A 21,265-nucleotide genomic window follows, 5' to 3' on the forward strand; every position below is an offset into this window, starting at 1 on the left:
ACCTTAAGTGATTGGCCCACATTGGCCTCCCAAAGTGCTAGGATTACAGGCATGAGTCACTGCGCCCCGCTTGGAATTTTTACATCAGAATTTTTCTTGATCAACTTTACTCTATCATTTAGAGATTCTTGAAATATTGAAATTCCCCTGTTCAAAGCGAATGAATTTTCTTAAATTATGTATTGTTAACATCTTTTAAATTGCTTATTTTTAAATTGTTTGCCATGTTTGTTTTCCAATTTGCAGTAAAAAATATTTTGAGAAATATGTTCTTTATAACAATTTTATTCTTCTTTCTCCAGGCTAGACGAACAAAAGAATATCTTGTCAGAATTTCAAAGAGATTTCAATGAATTCGTTTTATGGTTGGAGGAAGCAGATAACATTGCTAGTATCCCACCTGAACCTGGAAATGAGCAGCAACTGAAAGAAAAGCTTGATCAAGTCAAGGTAATTTTCGTTTCTCAGATTCCCCAGGGCTTACTTGTATAAAGAAGTATATGAATCTATGTTTTAATTTAATCATTGGTTTTCTGCCCATTAGGTTATTTATAGTTCCTTGCTGAAGTGTTTTTCTCACTTTATTGGGTCTTAACCCTGCAATTCTCAACCAGTGCACATATGAACATATGTGTGTGTATATATATGCATATATTTATGTGTGTGTGTGTGTGTATATATATATATATATATTCCTCAAATAAGGTTGAGAGGTATATATATATATATACCTCAAATAAGATACATACACACACACACACCTTATTTGAGGCATATATATATATGGTTGTGAGGTGTATGTGTGTGTGTGTATATATATATATATATATATATGTATATATACCTCACAACCTTATTTGAGGAATATATATATATACACATACACACATATCTAAAGGTACATAATGCACAGCTTTTTCTTAAAAAGTGATTTGAATTTAATTTTAGAATTATTTGAGAACTTTACAACTTCAAATAATTTTAAAAAACTGATTAGATTGTGGAATCATAAAATCTAAATCTAAATGGAAATCACTTTTTAATCTGTCCTGGTCTACATACCTGGAGATTTGAGAATTATCTTTAAAAAGAAGAATCCCTTTTCTTAGGGAAGATCTGAATTGCTAAATCAACCTCACTACTTCAGCCTCTAATTAAAGGCATTATATTCCCCTGTAGCAATGTTTCATTTTAGCTTATTTGTCTGGGGGTGTGGGACGTGGTGTTGGTTCACATTCCATTTGGTTGAATAGACATCCAGCTTGTTCCAGTGGCTTTTCATGCCTTCCTACTGTGATGTCTGCTTATTACAGATTACTTCCCTTGGCCGACTGACATGCTCTGATTGTACAGTTGGATTAACTTTCATGGTTTTAGTTTTAGGAAAGCAACTCTTTTTGGATCTATTTCATTTTAATTGTTGAACAGAAGGTGAAAGTGGAAGATAAATTAATGTTTAATCATTCGCTGTTATGTGCCAAGCATTAGATATATTTACATCCACTATTTTATTTAACCTTCCTATCAAACTTTGACAGTGGTTGCTATGATCCTCATTTTACAAGATCACATAATCAAAAGGAAATGAAATTGCTCCTTTATCAGTGATTCAGCTGGTTTACACATGTAGAGTCCATTGTCAAACATTTATTTCTATGAAACAAGAAATTTACGCCTGAACAGGAGATAAAGTATAAAAATAATATATGACTTGATTCAAATTAAAACAAATATGGAGCACTAACAATACATCAGTTGTTTTACTAGGTATTTGATATTCAAAAAAAAGAGAAAAGAATGGGAATCATTTGAAAATGGTTATACCCTAGAACAATGAACTCAGTCTATTCTTGGAAATTTATTTTTCCTAAATGTATTGAGTGTCATATACAGTGAATTGATAATTCACTTGAGACATATTTAATGGCATTTTCTTATTAATTAATACACATGATTCTATTTTCTCCTGAAAGAATCTAGATCAGGGCTGTCAAATAGAATTTCTGATATGATGAAAATGTTCTGCATTATCCATTTTTGTAACATCTTGCCATTTGTTTTTTTTTTGAATGCCTGAAGAGTTGGTAGTGTGACTGAGGAACTTAAGATTTTATTTTCATGAATTTTGATTAAATGTTAATAGTGTTGGATTGTGAATGGGTACTGTAGCAGACACTGCAACTCTAGATAACAAAAATAAATAAAATACAGTTGTTAATATCATGGTGGTTTGCGATGTCTTGGGAAAGAGCATATGCTATGTGATACTGGATGAGTAAGAGAAATTTAGGAAAATGGGGTAAAAAATGATGATTCCAGAATAAAACTACCCAAATTTGAACCACAGCTTTGTTGCTTGCTAGATTTGTGTCCTTGGAGCTGTTATTTAATCTCTTGTCTCAATTTCCTGCCAGATATAGGTGATGGGGGGATGGAGGCAGCAAACTACATTGCCATGTATGTACCTATGCAACAATCCTGCATGTTCTGCACAGGTACCCCAGAACCTAAAGTGCAATAAAACATATATATATATATATATATATATATATATATATATATATATATATATATATATATGTCAATAAAACCAAACCAAAAAAATAAAATGAAGATAATAGGATTTACCTGATATAATTATTTTACCATGAACATAAACTAAGATAATAAATGTGAAAAGTTAGCACAGTACCTGGCACTGTGCGTATTGAGAGTAAATACTCTCAATGTCAGTTACTTCTTAAGATGATAATGCAATTTCTTTCTCAGTAGCATGCTATGTTATGCTATGGCATTCTATGATACCCAAGAGGCTAATGAATTTATTCACATTGTTCTATTTCTGATAGAGATATGTTTTCAGATGCTAACTTTATTTGGCGGATTGCTTTACCACCTTACATTTTTCTCTTAAAAATTATGAGGGATAATATGATCTCTTTTTGTTCTACAAAGGTTTATCTACTGGGGAGTGAGTATTTCAATTAATCATCTCTGTGCTCTGTTAGAAAACTGCTGGTATTTGAGGTACCACTAGGCGCTCAGTCAAGTCGCTTCATTTTGATAGACTAATCAATAGAAGTGAAGACAAGGTAGTTGGAATTGTGCTGTAATTCATTTTAAACGTTGTTGCATTTGTCTGTTTCAGTTACTGGTGGAAGAGTTGCCCCTGCGCCAGGGAATTCTAAAACAATTAAATGAAACTGGAGGACCTGTGCTTGTAAGTGCTCCCATAAGCCCAGAAGAGCAAGATAAACTTGAAAATAAGCTCAAGCAGACAAATCTCCAGTGGATAAAGGTTAGACATTAACCATCTCTTCTGTCACATGTGTTAAATGTTGCAAGTGTTTGTATTTATTTTGTTTCCTGGGTGCTACATTGGTAGGGGAGGAGGCTGTATGTGTTTTGTTTTTTAACCTGACCGTTTGCCTTGACTGTGTATTTGGTTGTGGCTAGAAAAAATGATGATGGTGAAGGGCTTTACATTAATGACCAAATGCCAAAATGTACACCACAATTGTTTTGCATAAATTATTCTGCAGAATTAGACTGAAGAAATGATAAGGTATTTAATTCACTGACCAGGTACATATTGTATATATTGACAGTGTTTAAGCTAAAAGGACGTGGTCTAGTTCTACTTGAACAAATATCATAAATCAAAGTTAAATATTCACACCTATAGTTTAGACTTAACAATTAATGTATGCTAACATTCTCCTCAAGTTTGTTTATTTACTTACCTACTTATTTATTAACTTGTTATTTTTCATCTTTCCACCTTGAATACTATAGAAATCTAATATTAATATTATTTATTAAATGAATGCTTATTTATTCTACATAAAGCAAGTAGTGCATATGAATTTATAATAAAAAGCAATATCAATTGACCCATCACTATTTATTCAAAGATAATCATTTCCCCACTGTATTGTCATGGCATCTTTGTCATAAATCAAATGAACCTGTATGTATAAATCTGCTTCTGGATTCTCTATACTCTTCCATTTGATTAAATCTGTACTTTAACAGTACCTCACTGGCTTAATTACAACTTCTTTTTTTAAACAATTCTACTGAGCTATAATTCACATACCATTAAACTCATCCATTTAAAGTGGAAAATTCAATGGTATTGGGATATTACTTTTTTAAGGTGTCATAAAATATTTAACATAAAAATCTTGTCATTTCAATCATTTTGTGTGTACAATTCAGTGGCATTTATTACAACCATCACCACAGTTTATCTCCAAATTTTTTATTACTCCAACCAGACACTCTGGAATCATTAAGCAATAGTTCCCCTTTCTCTGTCTTCCCATCTTCTAGTAGACTCTCGACTACTTTCTGTTTAAATGAATTTGCCTACTCTAGATCTTTTATATAATTCAATTATATGTTTGTCATTTTGTGTCTGCTTTACTTGGCATAATATTTTCAAGGTTCATCTATGTTATAGCATGTGTCAGAATTTCATTCCTTTTTATGACTGAGTAATATTCCATTGTATGTATATATGCAATAATTTTATTTACACATTTTGGATCTGGTTGTGTAAATCAGCCAACTTTGTTCTTCCTGTTCAAGATTGCCCTGACTACTTTTGGTTCTCTGAATAAATATTAGAACCATGTTGTCTATTTTTACATAAATCCTACCAGGATGTTGAATCAAATTTTGAATTTGGAGATCAGTTAAAATCTTTACAATACCGAGTCATCTAATTTGTGAACATTTTGAATTGTGTCAGTTTATTATATTTTTTAAATTGATGATGCTGACATTCTTGTAATAGATCATTTACATTACATAAAATATTTAGGAACTAAAGTAAATACTAATTTTATGACACTAAAATCAAAATGTATGCTTAAGTCTCTGTAATTCAAGCAAGTAGTCATTTTTTTAAAAAATCCCTTTTTGGTTTCTTCCTTTAATGATTTCAAAACATTTGTGTAAAGATATATGTACGTAACAAACCTGTACATTCTGCACTCTGCACATGTACCCCAGAACTTAAAGTATAATAAATTTAAAAAATATATAGACTTTTATGTATGGAGGGAAGGTGGTATCCCTGCAATTAAATTTTATGGCTACAAAACAATGCAAATGAAATAATCCTTCATAAAAAGAGAACAAGAAGGAAGGATACCCAAAATGTTCTACAATATCCCAGTACATCTTATCACAAGAAGAAAAACAAAAATTATAATTGTAGGAAATATGAGAGAACTATCTAAAATATACAATAGCAGCTTTGTGGATTGTGAGTCAAGGTTTTATGTGTTCTGCAACAGAACAAAAATTCAAAATTTTATGCTAGAAAATTTATACTAAGATTATGAACACCATCATGTAAAGACTTATATTGCTACATAATCAATAGTATCTTTTCCTATGCCAAAATCATAATTTTAATGCAATGTCTTTGCCATTAAATGCCACAGGATTTGGAATTTTATTCATTAGTCATATTAAAATTATTCAATCATTTTTTCTCCATCCACATGCCTCTGTATCCCTGTCAGTTTAGATTTAGAGATACAAAGCAAATGATCGGTGCCAGATTTAGGTAAATACACAAGTTTTTTTTAAAGTAAAGAAAAATGGCTTGTAACACTGGCAGACAGTCTTCATCTTCATTAAACCTCAAGATCTTACTTATTACAGGAGGGTAGACATGAAGGGGATCCCCTCTTTGTGTTTTCTAGCACTGTTCTTTATCCAGAGGCTAAGGTGGGTGATATAATTGGAACTAGCTGGTCTTAGTTACTGGGACATGAATATGTCAATTCGTTAGCACAGTTTCTCCAAATATATCCTAATATCATAATCAGTTGGCAGGTGCCTTTCTCCACAGCTAACATTAATATGCTGCATTCTCCATATTGAGCAAACTGACCACTTACTTTTGTACCTTTAAAGTTCATTGCTGAAGAGAGGAAATAGTGGGTGAAGATAATATAGCTATTTCTTTAACGGAGTGGTGGACCGTATAATGAGTTCATTGCAAGTGCGTTACCTTGCTTTGGCCTGGGTAGCCTCTCTTTAAGCAGAAATGGAAAGGGTTGCTTTAAACTGAATATGGTCATTAGCTTAAATTTATGGGTACCTTCATGCTATGAAGGTTCATGAAGTGATATCCTCATTCTTGTCTAATACATAACTACATAACTTAACCTTTTACAGTCTTTAACGATAATACTGAACCATGAAGTGGGGATGTTGTTAAAGCTAGCCTCTGTGTTTCTCTCTGGGAATCTCATTCTATGATCTTCAAATACATTCCTGACTCAGTTGCTTTTAATATTTATCACTCTTCATATTTCTTTGTATTTTCTCTGAACATTTATGTGTGTGTAGAAGACTCTCTCACCATCATTATCACTCTCTTCTAAGTTTCTCACTCTTTTATGCTAATTTTCATCTATGAATTTACATAGTACTATGTTTATTATGAACTACTTTTCTATATGCATGTTTGCCACTCTTTTTCTGCCCCAGTAGTTTATGTAACACATTCTTTTCGACTCTTTCCCTGACCCCTTTTATTCCAGTTTCATCTCCTTTCATGTCTTTTTAATTGTGTGTCCCCTTTCCTCATTCTTTATTGGTCTTTGTACATGTAGTAGATGGGTATTTTTTAACTACCCCCTTATTTAAAACCAAAATATGCATTATTATTCTTTACCTTTGAATCTTATTGTATGCTTCATTAATTTAAAAAGTGCGAAGATGGAACATTCATTTTGCAGGCTCAGGATTATTTAGGTAGAAGGAGCCTCATGAAAGTCAATCATTTTCACATCTTCTGGATTAGAACGCTGAGTCCTAGAAAGGCTATGTGACTTATTTGAGACCATGTAGCTCTGTATTTAAATATAAAAGTGATTCCAAAATAAGAGTGGGGTTTTGAAGCTTTTGGTGATGCTCAAGTGATTTTTATGTGGATAATATCCTAGAAGAAAAGAAAAAATATGGAATCTCATTTCATTCCATTGCTCCTTTAAATATAAAAATGTGGATTTATTTTCTTTTAAAAACCTATATGAGTTTTTGCTTTGCTTTTTGCCCTTTGGAGAACTAGATGCTATTTTTTGAAATTACTTTCTAGAACCTTCTCTACTGTGAAACATTTATGATTGTGTAGTAGAGCAAAATATGTTTATGTTGTTTCGTAATTAGTTATAATCCTACTGTTTTTAATGTCAAGTAATTTTACATGTATTGTATGTTATGCATTCCTATTAGTTTTAATAAATGTATTTTCATTTTGTTGGATAAATTTAAAATTTTCATCATATTTTACGTGTAAACAGTAATTTACTATCTACACGTAAAATACTATTGACAAGTAAAATACACTGTTTACATGTAAATAGTGAATTACTATTAATTTTTTACTGCCCAGACAGTATAAAATGGTGCATATAAAGAAAAAAGCATTTTGGGAGCTGGGCGCGGTGGCTCACGCCTGTAATCCCAGCACTTTGGGAGGCCGAGGCGGGTGGATCACGAGGTCAAGAGATCGAGACCATCCTGGTCAACATAGTGAAACCCCGTCTCTACTAAAAATACAAAAAATCAGCTGGGCATGGTGGCTCGTGCCTGTAATCCCAGCTACTCAGGAGGCTGAGGCAGGAGAATTGCCTGAACCCAGGAGGCGGAGGTTGCGGTGAGCCGAGATCGCGCCATTGCACTCCAGCCCGGGCAACAAGAGCGAAACTCCGTCTCAAAAAAAAAAAAAAAGAAAAAAGCATTTTGGGAAACAGTTAAAATTTTCTGGAAAGTGAATTTTAGTTAAGTGCATCTTTAAAAATCTTATTCACTTTACCTAGGAAAAAGGTAGGTTTACAACTGTAACATATATCACAAAGCTTTAATATGGGAACAATTTTTGTAATATTGATAATAGTATGGGTATTATTTTCAAAATAAATGGCAAAATAAAAATTATGAAACTAAAAATATAGTGCAACTCTTAGGACAAACTATCTTCCACAATATACAGTTGGCTGTTATCTAAATTGCCAGAAATCTAGTTCATTTTGTATTAACCTCTAATCATGTTACTTCTAAATATGTATCTGAGGAGTAAACACGTTAGATTTATTTTCATTTGTACAAAGTAAATAAATGTTTAGTCTTTTTCCAGACATGTTTGCTATGTAATGACAGCCATTATTAGTCATCAGTAAAAATTTGAATAGCAAAAAGGAGAAAATTAAATAAAGCTAGAGCTTGGCTTTCCCACTCCTTGCTCAAAAATGGACACTTTGTCCAATCAATTTCCTGTCACAAGATGATGATTAGTAGATTGTTGTAATAGTTGCCATTCAGTCCTGTCCTTAATGTGATTTTTTTTCAACCAAGAATAGAATCTTCACTGGTGTTCTTACCATATTGACTGGTGTTTATGGAACCCTGAAAAAAATGCTGTAAATACGAATGATTATAATCATTATAGGAAATCATTTCTCTAGCTGGTCCCCTTCCTAGCAGGGACCACATAGTTCCACTGAAGCTTTTGTGTGCTCATGATTTTCTCCCTTAAAGTGTATTTGTAACACAGTTCACACAGTGTTTAATTTTATAAATCTGTGAGCTAAAATGCTATGCTATAAGAAAATGGTGTTCACCTGTTTATTGGGCATGTAGTCTGATAGTTCCTAGAAATCCATTATCTTGGATGTTTTCTTTATGTAAGTTCCTGGAAGTCCATTATTTGGATGTTTTCTTTATGTAGTTAGTAATTATATCAAAGCAGTTATACATTCATTAAATTATTTATTCAACAGCTATCTAATGAAAGGCTATTGTGTGCCACATCCTGTACTAAGCATATCATAATCACTTCCCACCCTTGCCTTATTTAAAGGACACACATAATTTTATAGTGCCTGGCATTATAAATATTCATATCTCTAATTTATAGTTGCTAAATAGTTTGAGGCTGACGGTTGGGGGAAGGGAGTAGTAATTTAAAGTTTATAACATAAGCATCCTTGACTTTGCCTCCTATAATTTCACACTGACATGAGGTTTATTACTAGGTTGTGTGTCATGAGTACATCTCAATTTGCTCTGACAGTTCTGGTTTTTGCCTGTTATCCTATCATAATTTTTAATAGCTCCCTCTTTCATTGTCATGAGTATTCCACTTTACAAGATAAAATATATGGAGAGGGTCACCCTAGTTATGAGAACAAACATCAGGCTTTTAGTGCTAGGCTTGGCCCAGTACTCAATAACTATTATTATCATTATTGCTTTTGTTTTCATCAGCAGCAGCATCGTCCTTGTCATCATCATCTACCCTCTTAATACTTTAGTTAAGCTGAGAATTTCGGCCTATCCAAGAAACCTGATTTTCATTATCACAAAATTAATAACACTTCAATGACAATAAGTATATAAGAAGATGTGATATTTAACTTTCCAAATTATTGAAATGCTATGCTATATATGGAAAACTCTTTCTAACCATGTTTTTCCTCTACTCTCAAATCACAATTGTCAACACAGAGGAAGACTTCTATGACCAAATTTCTGGGTTTTTTTCCCCCCACACATCAAATAGCCATTACTAGCTGGGTGTGTCATCTAATTCCATCCTGACACTATCTACCAAGAGATAGTGTCAGATCCCATAGATTGAGGTCTCAGTCCCCAGGACTGCCTCCTCCGCCCTTACACACACCAGTCTCAAATCCAGGTGTCTCGAACTTCTGACCCATGGGCTTCAGGTTGAGGTTCCCATGATGCCCTCTTTGGGTTCAATTAATTTGCTGGAGCAGCTCACAGAACTCCAGAATACACTTACTTTCACCTATTTATGATAAAGGATATTGCAATGGACACAGGTGAAGAGATGCATAAGGTGAGGTATGGTAGAGGGGGGAAGGAGGGAAAAGGGCATGAAGCTTTCATGCCATCCGTGAGTGCACCACCCCCTAGGAACCCCCACATATTCAGCTACCCAGAAGCTCAATGGACTGTGTCCTCTTTGTTTTTTATGGAAGATTCGTGACATCAGCATTCCTTCCCCTAGGGTATATGATGGGACCTTCTAATAGAAGGGTATTAAGACCTATAATCCGAAAGGTGGGGGAACGTTAGAGTGAAAGGAGAGCAGGAGGTCAGAGGCCTGCCCCTGAGACCCAACACACCCAACAATATCACAAAAGACTGTAACAAGGTCTATGGGTGTTATGAACCAGGAACCTGGATAGAAACCAATATATACCATAATACCACATAGGCAATGCCAAGAATATGGATCAGACACCTTACAAACAAGGAAAAAGTAAACAGGAGTGGTGAGGAGGTAATTTACTGTAGGCATTAATGATGAGATTATGGATTATGGATTCCACCTGCTACCAGCTGTGTACTCTAATACCTACTCTGTCCACACCTCAATGTTAACATCCATAAAATTCAGAGACTAATTGAGGACACCTCCCCAGGTTGTGGTGAAAATTCAATGAGGTGGTACATGGGAAATGTGTAACACAGTATCTGGCATATTGTAATTCCTCAAAAAATGTGAATTTGAAAACAGTAGGTGTAATACAAAAATAGAAGGATGCAAAGACCAAGCACAAAATTATCTCTAATTCTCACCTTCTCCAAATTCTCCAAAGCCTCAGCTTCTTAATCAAACAGTCATAAATATGGCTCATGGGGAGAAAGCTGAACTATGTGGTACTATTATGAATGCAACAGGTGAAGGAGAGGAGAGTTAGAGGCAGCAAGACAATGAAATGGCTCTTGTGGAAGGCACAGAGGGTTTTCAGCCAGTACTCTCCCATGCCACTGATATTATTATTTTCATTTTCTATGACCAACCAGCATTTCAGCTAAAATGTGTTGGAAAATGATAGATTTTTCTCCTCACGTTGCCTACCAAGCCCAACAAATCCAGCATTGTTTTCAAACACCAGCATTTTCACTTTTAAAGTATGAACCTAATTCAGATGACCTTTTAATTCTGAACATGATGTTTATCAATCGATTGGCCTGACTTTAACCCAGAAATCCAAGCAGAAAGCAGTTATACTTTCACAGTTTCTCCATCCCTTCCCCGCCACCTTTATTTTTGATATCATCTTCCTCCATTTTGGTAAAATGATGAAAAACCATTTGTAGCAAGTAACGTTGAAGCCAGATAATTTTCTATTAGGAAACCTCATCAAATACAAAGCAATTTATTCATTTCAATATAATATTTTTTTAAATGTAAACAAAAATCCAGCATAAATTGTGAAGCACTGATACTTGTGCAACAACTCATTTCCATATTTAAACTTTATCTTTGCCACTATATACATACTGAGGATGTATTCAAGCATGTGCATTTATCACTTAAGTATGCTGTGCCCCAGATTTTATTAAAAAGCTAATTTTCAACTAAAAACAGATTTAAATATTCTTGGCAATCTCTCCTACCTGTTTGTGATGAATTTCAAATGAAGAAGAGTATAAATGATGATGAAAAGAGAAAGGAAAAAAAATTTCTTAACTCTGGACCTTCAGTGTAACATTTTAAAATAAGTCCTTTATTAGCACAAAGGTGTTTGCCTACAGCAATGAATTCTAGAAAGGAGAAGAACTGATATAATAAAAAGGGATTTTGCTCATGTAAAATGTTTTTCTTTCCTTTTGTTTCTGCAGTGCCTTTACTTACTTAGCACCAACCCTGAGACTAGAGGGTGTTTCCTTTCTTTCTAATAATTTAATAATCGTGAAATGATATTAAATGGAAGCTTTCATATGCCAACTCCTTAAACTGAGGTTAAATAAGGAACAAAGATGAAAGGCCATATTTAAGAACATATATTGTAAATTCTAACCCAGTTTCATTTATTATATCACTTGCAAAGCCAATATGTAATACAAAAGTAAAATAACAGGGCAATTTTTATTAACAATCAAAATTATACCAAAAATATTTTTGTCAAATTTTTATATTCATACATCAAGATGTCAGTTTATTTATGTAGCTAAAAATAATTAATACTGAATGCTGACTACTATATTGAAGTCAGCTGACCCCTAGTGCTTCAAACTCTAGGAAAGGGATACCAAATGCTGGGTTGGTTATGTATTCCATTTTTGTTGTAGACCACCTGCCAGGGCTTATAACAGATCTGTAATGGGTTTCTTACCTTTTACTGTGTAGAAAATGGATGATAGATTAGGCCTGGGGCCAGTGATCCATGGAATCCCAGGTTTGCAAGAAAGAGTTTATCACCATTTGATGTTATTTCTGTCTCGTGTCAGCTGAGAAGGATGAGCTAGATTATCTGAAAGTAAGCTGGATGCCAAAATCAGCATTCCCCTCATTTATCCACCTTATAGTTCAGGGCAAGGCCACTCTATGGGTAACAAAAGGGCTGATAAGGGCCTGATGGAGAAGTTTTGTTTTTCTGCCTTTTAATTGGCTTGCTGATATTAGAACTAATTACAAGACATTGAAGAGAGCATTTCATTGTTTGTTGCTAGAGAAAATCAATCAGTTTTGCTGTAGAAATGAAAGCATTTGAGCTGAATGTTGCACTTATAATTTGTGAACATTTTCAGTTATCACCAGGACAAGTATAGTCCATCTTTGGCATGGTTGGCTGAGTGTGGAGGGGAAGACATGGACCAGAAAATGGGCCAGAAACCAAAGTTATCACAAGGGCATTTCGGGAAAATTCTATTTGTTCTGATAGTTTCAATCTGTAGGCAAATTGTAACTGATGCTCATAACTCAAATCCAGTCTAAAAAATTTCTTTTATGAAAGTGACACATCTGACTGTGATGTGGGTGACAGCAACGGTTTTGAATAAGACAGTTCTTGGACTTATTGAAACTTTTATAAAAGAATGAACATTCTGAACTCAATTGCAATGTAAGTGACTATCATGAAGATTGCTTTCTGCTGTTACTATGGCTGTGGTGACAAATTTTAGACCATTGCAATTATCTCCTAGAGGTTGCTTTATTGCTTTCTTTTTATCAATGATGTGTATTTTTCTGTTAGAATAATTGAGATGCTTGTTAAGGAAGAGAAATTAATTAGCATTCATGTGCTATATAGGTTCTTATTCATTGGAAACAAATAAAGAACAACAAACAAAACAAAAAAAATAGAAAATACACTTTATGGGTAAGATTTTACATAGTTTTGGAGCAGACAAAAACTATTTTGAGTACTAAAATAATTAAGAAAGATGGTGAGGCCAGGTCCAGTGGCTCACACCTGTAATCCCAGCAGTTTGGGAGGCTGAGGAGGGCAGATCACTTGAGGTCAGAGTTCGAGACCAGCCTGGCCAACATGGTGAAACCTCATCTCTACTAAAAATACAAAAATTAGCTGGGCGTGAAGGTAGGCACTTATAATCCCAGCTACCCAGGAGGCTGAGGCAGGATCATTGCTTGAATCTGGGAGACAGAGGTTTCAGTGAATGGAGGTGAATGGAGATCATGCCACTGCACTCCAGCCTGGGCAAGAGTGAGACACTGTTTCAAAAAAAAAGAAAGAAAGAGAGAGAGAGAAAGAAAAGAAAGAAAGAAAAAAGAAAAAAAAAAGAAAGATATTTACATTAATATGTTCAAGTGTTTATGCTGAAACTAGAATACGGTATGATTAAATTATCATTTCTGCTTTGGGTGAAGGATGAGTTTTCTTAATGATACTCCTTTCAAATGTCTCAGTTCACATGTGGTTAATTCCCAAAGTGACCTCAAATATTCTAATGGTTTGTGTAATGAGTGTCACCATTCCACCTTCTCATTCTCCATGCCTCATCTCAGTTCTGGAAAGATCACTAAACTTGCAGTTAATAATTCAGTCTAGACCCAGGTTCACCACTCACTAACTCATAAATATGGACCACTTATTTAAATCTCTTAGCACCTCTAGTTCCTCATTTCTCCAACAATTATGCATTATGAAGCTTGTTTGCTCATCTCCCAGGGTCTAGTGAGGAACTTACAATATATACTATCATACTTTATTATGAGGCGTTAAATTGTGGTTACTGATACAAAGTAGGTACCATAAAATTCTAATACCAGTGGTAAGGGGAAAAGATCTATGTGCCATCACATAGAACAGAACTTCTTAAACTTTAATGTACAAGAGGTCCTTGAATAATGTCATTTCCTTTAACATCACTGTTATAATATTGGCAAGGAAAAAAAATGTTTCTCAGCCAGGGGGCCACTGTCTGTGTGGGGTTTGCATGGTTTTCTCATGTCTCTGTGGGTTCCCTTCTGGTACTCTGGTTTTCTCCCACATCCCAAACTGTGTACGTTAGGTGAATTGGTGTGTCTACATTGTCCCTATGTGAGTATTTATGTGTTTGTGACTGTGTCTTGTGATAGAATTGGCATCTCTGCCAAGGTTGGTTCCTGTCTGGTGCCCTGAGCTGCCAGGATGGGCTCTGGCCTCCCAAGTTCCTGAGCTGGAGTATGTGGCTTGGAAAATGAGTGACTGAATTAATATAAATTATTGTGAAATAAAAATTCATATGCTATCCAATAATCATAAAGATGCATGACAATAATTGATGCTCTAAAGAAGTGCTCAGTGAGCTGCCATATTGGTTCTTGTTTGTTTTTGAACTTTGTGGTGAGAGAAGGCAATTCTGGCAATTTTTGCTTTGCAAACATTTGTTCCTTGAATGAACCACCACCACTACAACCACTGTCACTCACTGATTCACCAAAACCTGGGTAAATAATTTTCCTACTGGTTTTATTAATATTTCTAAAGTGGATGTATATCTCACACTTATTTCAAAGTTTATTAGAAGAGCTTGGGGTCTTTATTTAGATGTTTGGTCATGTTCTGTGACCACAAGTATGCAGTAGGAACTTAATTCTAGTTTATCAATTAGCCTATGGTAAGATTGGTTTCATTATATGTCATTTTGCCAAAGTCCCAGTTTCCAAGAATCTATCAACAACATTAATTTATGACTTACTGAAACAAGAATCACCTTAGGATCTTGTTAAAATCAATCTACTGATTCAGTGGGTCTTGCATAGGACTTGAGGTTCTGCATTCCCCCCTAATTTCAAGATGCTGATGCCTTGGCCCACTTGGTCTACATCTTAAATAGTAGGGATGTAGAGAGTAGCTGTCAAGAGTCTGTGTAGGAGCTGACCACCAACCCCATTCATTGGAATGCATACAGTGTATTCTGAGATACTGGAAAGGCCTTTGCCAAAAGATTTTTTTCTCTTGATATTTATGAAGCACATTCATCCAACCACAGAAGATATATGTCAAACTTGACAAAAAATATGAACACATTCAAATTGTGTATACCTTCAAAACATAGATCTCCGTGGGTTTCATAACCCAAGTATGACTTTCCCACAGAACCACTCAATTCTTTCTCTCCACCCCTCTCAAACCTCTTTCTCCACAATATATTGTATATTGCAAGAAGCTCACCTCCACCTACCTTATTCTTCAGGCTTTCTTCTCAACTATCTTCTAGATACATTTAACCAGTGGGAGGTGTTGGCAGGAGATTGGAGAGCAGGAGAAGGGAAGATTTCAGAGTATTTCCTTCCCTTATTCACTGCTTTGGGCAACGACCGGTACAAAGTGGCCAAAAAACACTAGCTATGATTAGGTCTTCTAACAATGATCTTCTAAAATACCTTTTTCAGTGGTTACCCACATTTGTTTGCCGTGAATATCTCTTCACATATCTTTGCAAATAATTGAGCCTGACTTTAGATACTCATTCAAAATCAAAATTAGTAATTTTAGGATTTAGGACTCTGGCATTACTTAAGAACTTTTAACTGTACCAAGCCTAACTCCCATTTCTGGCTTTCTCCTATATATCAGTTATGTAATTAACTAAAATATTGCAAAATTTGCAATACTGTTATATAACAAATCAACCTAAAACTTATTGACTTAAAATTATAACCATTTATAATTGTACCCAGTCTATGGGTCAGTTGAGCTGTTGTGTTCTTCTGGCTCACTCAGCTAATGGGTGGGCTAGTGGCTGGCCTATCTAGCATAATAAGCTCAGCTGGGATGATTCACCTCTGCTCTATATAGTCTCTCTTCCTTCAACGAGCTCTCCTGGGCTTGTTCTCGTGTAAGAAACAGTATTCTAATAGAGGAAGCTGAAAGGAAGAAGGATTCTTCAAGCTTAAGCTTAGAGCTGGCTCACTCATTTCTAACACATTCTATTAACCAAAGCAAATCATAAGGCAGGCCCATATTCAAGGATTAGGGAAATAGATTACAACTCCTGATGGTAGGAACTTTAAAAGTCATATTGCAAAAAGATGTGCATGCAGAGAGGTCATCAGTGCAATCTACCACACCTTGTAATCTATTAAGTTTCTCACCCCTCTTACAAGTAAGGTATTCAGTTAAGATGCGTTCCTATGTATTCATATTTCTAATCAACTAATCCTGACTCTCATGTAATATTAACATAGTATCAATAGTCTCAAAAGCCAATACTGTAGAGGGTCACAAAGATCCTCAAAGATACTTTATGCAAAATCATAGGAGGATAGAAACAGAGTATATTTGTTTATTTATATATTCAATATTTACTGTTTCCAATATATTACGCTAAGGAATGAGGATAAAGTTATGAACAAGACAGAAATTTGTCTTTATGGATCTTACATTTGGAGGGGGACAAACATTAACATGGATGATATAATTACAAATGCAGCTGTTCTCATTGTCTTTTTAGATTTCTCATGTTGTAGACTGAGCTACTGTAATAAAAACACCCCAAATTTCAATGTTTCCAACAATATAGATATGTGTATCTTTCCCACGTAAAGTCCAGCTTAGGTACATAGTCTCTGCTCTAAAAAGGAACACAGGCTGTCAAGGTGTCTACACTATTCTCAGTATGCTACTGCATTTAAAAATCTCCATGTTGCTCCCATAAATATCTATGCAATCTGTTTCTTATCAAGAGAACATACACTGCCTTCCCAAGAGAGAACAGTCAAGTTCTCATTCACTTACTACATCCAGCTAAAAGTCCATGCACATTGTCTCCTCCATCAGATCCACATATGGTTTCTCATGGTCCAGTGACCTATAAAGTAAAAGTCAAGCTATCTGCTCCTACCACAACCAAATCTCTCTTTTTAATTTTTTAAAAAATTTTTGTGGGTACATTGTAGGTGTATATATTTATGGGGTACTTGAGATGTTTTGATACAGGCATGTAATGCATAATAATCATATCATGGAAAATGGGGCATCCATCCCCTCAAGCATTATTCTTTTGTGTTAAAACAATTCAATTATACTCTTATTTATTTTTAAATGTACAATTACATTATTTTGATGATAGTCACCCTGTTTGTGCTATCAGATACTGGGTATTATTCATTTTTTCTAATTATTTTTTATACCCATTAGCCATCCCACTTACCTCTCCCCTACTTCTCCACCATTCTTCCCAGCCTCTAGTAACCATCTTTCTACTCTCTATCTCCATGAGTTCCATTGTTTTGATTTTTAGATCCTGCAAATAAGTGAGAACATGAGATGTTTTTCTGTGCCTGTCTTTTTTTGCTTAATATAATGACTTCCATTTCCATCCATGTTGTTGCAGATGACAGGATCTCAATCTTTTTTATGGCAAAATAGTACTCCATTTATGTATATGTATCACATTTTCTTTACCCATTCATTTGTTGACAGACACTTAAATTTCTTCCAAACCTTGTCTATTGTGAATAGAGCTGCAATAAACATATGAGTGCAGATATTTCTTCAGTATACTAACTTTGTTTGGGTATAAAGCCAGCAGTGGGATTGCTGGATCATAGGGTAGCTCTATTTTTAGTTTTTTGAGGAACCTCCACACTGTTCCCTGTAGTGGTTATACTAATTTATATTCCAATCAACAGTGGACAAGAGTTCCCTTTTCTCTGCATCCTCTCCAGTACAGGCACAAAGACAGCAGTGCTGGACCACCTATGCAAGACCTAGACTATTAATCCACTACTTCTCTCCCTCTCCACACCCCATTCCCACCACTCCATTCTGAGTTTTCAAATGTAAGCTAAGAAAAATGATTTAATAAAGCTTTTTGAAGTCCGGGATGAGAAAAAAATTGCTTTTTATGTAACCCACCATCAACTTAATAATTGCTTAGTTCAAATTGTGGTGATGCAAACAAGCACAGCAGGAGAACATAGAACAGGGGGATCTGACACAGTCCAGAAGTGGAGGGAATGGTTGTTTGAGATAATTATTAGAGAATATACTGTGATTTAGTTTGAAGGCAAAGCTCACTTGAGTTCTCTAGTTCTGGATACGCTTATTGAAAAATTCTTACCCAAACAAATGTCTCAGCAATAAGAGCAGACTTTCCCCAAATTCCTAAGTTCTTTTTTTTTTTTTTTTTTTTTTTTTCAAATTCTTCCTCTGGACTGGATGCTGACCTTGTTTTTGACTTATTCTTCACCATAACTCAGAGTCATTATATTAATCTTGAAAGAGACAGAGAGGCCACTACCTCCACTAATAATTTACATAATTGTTTTTCTACAATTTACTGCTAATTAAAATGTGAAAGGAGTAGTGATGATATCGGTAAATGTAATAAGGTCATTTTTTTGTTCCTGAGAGCAAAGATCATGTCACCACAAAGGGGGATTGTTGTATATTCACATAAGAGCAGGAAACAAGAAGAGAGAGAGTAAGGTAAGATAGCATACTACTGTATCATGCAGTCTGGTAGAGCCAATGTAGAATATTTATTTCAAAAAAAAAATAAAGTTCTGCTTGGCTTTGCAAAGCTGCTTTTTATCCTGTAGAGTTAGTTTGACATGTTACTACTCTGCCTGGTTCAAATTTTGATTTCACTCTGTTCCAGTTATATATGCTATGCAAAAAACCACCCTAAAAGTTACTGGCTTTAAATAACAAACTTTTACAATTTCTCATAATTCTGAGCATTGACTATGATATTCATCTGCTTCACCTGATAACCAAGACACTAGGAAAGCTGGAAAGTCCAAAATGGCCTCACTCATATGACTGGCCGTTGGTGCTGGCTACCAGCCAGGAACTCAGCTAAAACTATTGGCCATAAGCTTCAGTTTGTTTCCATTCAGTCTTCTCCATGTGGCTCCTTTGGCTTCCCCACAGCTTGGTGGTTGAGTTCTGTGAAGGAGCCTTTCTAAAGAACAAACACCAATCATCAAAGACTTATCAAGCTTCCGTTTGTATGACACTTGCTAATATCCCATTGGCCAAAGCCAGTCATATGGCCAAGTTCAGAATCAAAATGAGAAGGGACTACAAAATACATGCATTCGAGGAGTCATGATTAATTGCGGGGTTGCCAAATGGTCACCTTCCACACATTCCTTACTAGCTGGGTCATCTCTCTGTGGTCTTAGTTTTCTTGCCTAGGAACAGGAACAAAAACGGCCCTACAAAAATGGACTGAGATATATTTGGTTGGTGCAAAAGCAATTGCGGTTTGGGACTGTGAATTTTAAATCATCATAACTAGGTTCAAACACATCTTTATTAACCAAAGTAGGAACCATTACAATCAACACATTTTTGCCAAGAAAAAATAAGTGTGTTTATTCCCGTGGTGTAAAAATTCATACTCCGGGATTCAACAAACTCTTGGAAAGCATTTGCTGCATCCTGCTAGTTGCGGAAGCATTTTCTCTGTAAAAAGTTGCCGAGATGCTTGAAGAAGTTGTAGACCATTGGTGAGAGGCCAATATCATGTAAATATGGCCGATGAGGAAAAACTTTGTAGCCCAATTCATTCAGCTTTTGAAGTGTTGGTTGTGCGACGTGTGATCGGGTGTTGTCATGGAAAAGAATTGGGCCCTTTCTGTTGGCTCCTGCTGGCTGCAGGCATGGCAATTTTTGGAGCATCTCATCAATCTGCTGAGCGTACTTCTCAAATGTAGTGGTTTCAGTGGGATTCAGAAAGTTGTAGTGGGTCTGGCCAGCAGGAGACCACTTAACAGTAACCATGACCCCCTTTTGGTACAAGTTTGGCTTTGGGAAGTGCTTTGGAGAATCTTCTCAGTCCAACCACTGAGTTGGGCATTGCCAGTTGTCATATAAAATCCACTTTTTGTTGCATGTCAAGAAATGGTTTGTTGTTGTTGTTGTTGTTGTTGTTGTTGTTGTTGTTGGCATAGAATAAGAGTAGACAACACTACAAAAAGACTATTTTTTTATTTTCACTCAGCTTATGAGGCACCCACTTAGTGAGTTTTTTCACCTTTCCAATTTGTTTCAAATGCCGAATGACCATGAAATGGTTGACATAGAGTTCTTGGGCAAGTTCTCCTGCAGTTGTGACAGGATCAGCTTCGATGATTCCTCTCAATCGGTCATTGTCAATTTCCGATGGCCAGCCACTACACTCCTCATCTTCAAAATTCTCATCTTCTTTGACAAACTTCTTGAACCACCACTGCACTGTACGTTTGTAAGCAGTACCTGGGCCAAATGCGTTTTTGATGTGAGTTGTCTCTGCTTCTTTATAACCCATTTTGGACTCAAATAGGAAAATTGCTCAAATTTGCGTTTTGTCTAACATCATTTCCACAGTATAAAATAAACATAAAATAAACAGCAAGTAATAAGTCATTAGTAAAAAAACATAAAGCGAGAAATGCTCATTAAAATGATGTATGATATAACCACATTTATTTAAAAATGTATTTCAATATCAAACAGCAAGTTCCATCAATGTGAAAACTGCAGTTACTTTTGCAGTCACCTAATAACATATTTAAGAAGCTTAAAGCTGTGCTCAGCACATGGTAAGACACCAGTAAGTATTAGTTATTGTTATTTTTTAGTAATTTTCTTACAGAGCTGTAAATAAAATGAAATACTTTCCAAACAGTGATAAAACTAGAAAGCAGCAATACATTATAAGCTTCTCTCCTAATCTGCCATCCCCTTAAGGCCTTAAAATGTGTCATTTCTGTGAATGTTACCTCTGACATGAAAGCACCATTACACTGTTCTGCAATTCCCAGTTGATTCTGACAAGAGCTTCACCATCCCTCTCTCTTTCTTTTTCTCTTCCTGTCTTGCTCTCCCTACCCCCCTTCGTTCAGTCACTTTGATAAGGCAAATTGCCCTGTAGTCAGAAAATCCTAGACAAACAAGTCTGTACCTATGTGGAGGACGCTGTGGATTTAGTAAGGGAAACAGTTCCTTGATAAATTTCTCTTTTAGTCCTGGGTTTACAA

General features: G+C 35.3%; 1 protein-coding gene across 9 annotated transcripts in view; it reads left to right on the plus strand.

The window, feature by feature from the left end:
• Nucleotides 1-21,265, plus strand: part of DMD (dystrophin) — a 2,133,401-nt gene that overhangs the window by 1,298,927 nt on the left and 813,209 nt on the right. For all 9 annotated transcript variants that reach the window (XM_017548497.2, XM_037745683.1, XM_037745686.1 and 6 more), the window contains 2 exons: nucleotides 303-450; nucleotides 3,149-3,298. In XM_017548497.2, coding sequence (XP_017403986.1) covers nucleotides 303-450; nucleotides 3,149-3,298 — 298 coding nt within the window. The remainder of the gene's footprint in view (nucleotides 1-302; nucleotides 451-3,148; nucleotides 3,299-21,265) is intronic.

This window comes from Cebus imitator, unplaced genomic scaffold, assembly GCF_001604975.1.
Source record: "Cebus imitator isolate Cc_AM_T3 unplaced genomic scaffold, Cebus_imitator-1.0 Scaffold208, whole genome shotgun sequence".
NCBI lineage: Eukaryota > Metazoa > Chordata > Mammalia > Primates > Cebidae > Cebus > Cebus imitator.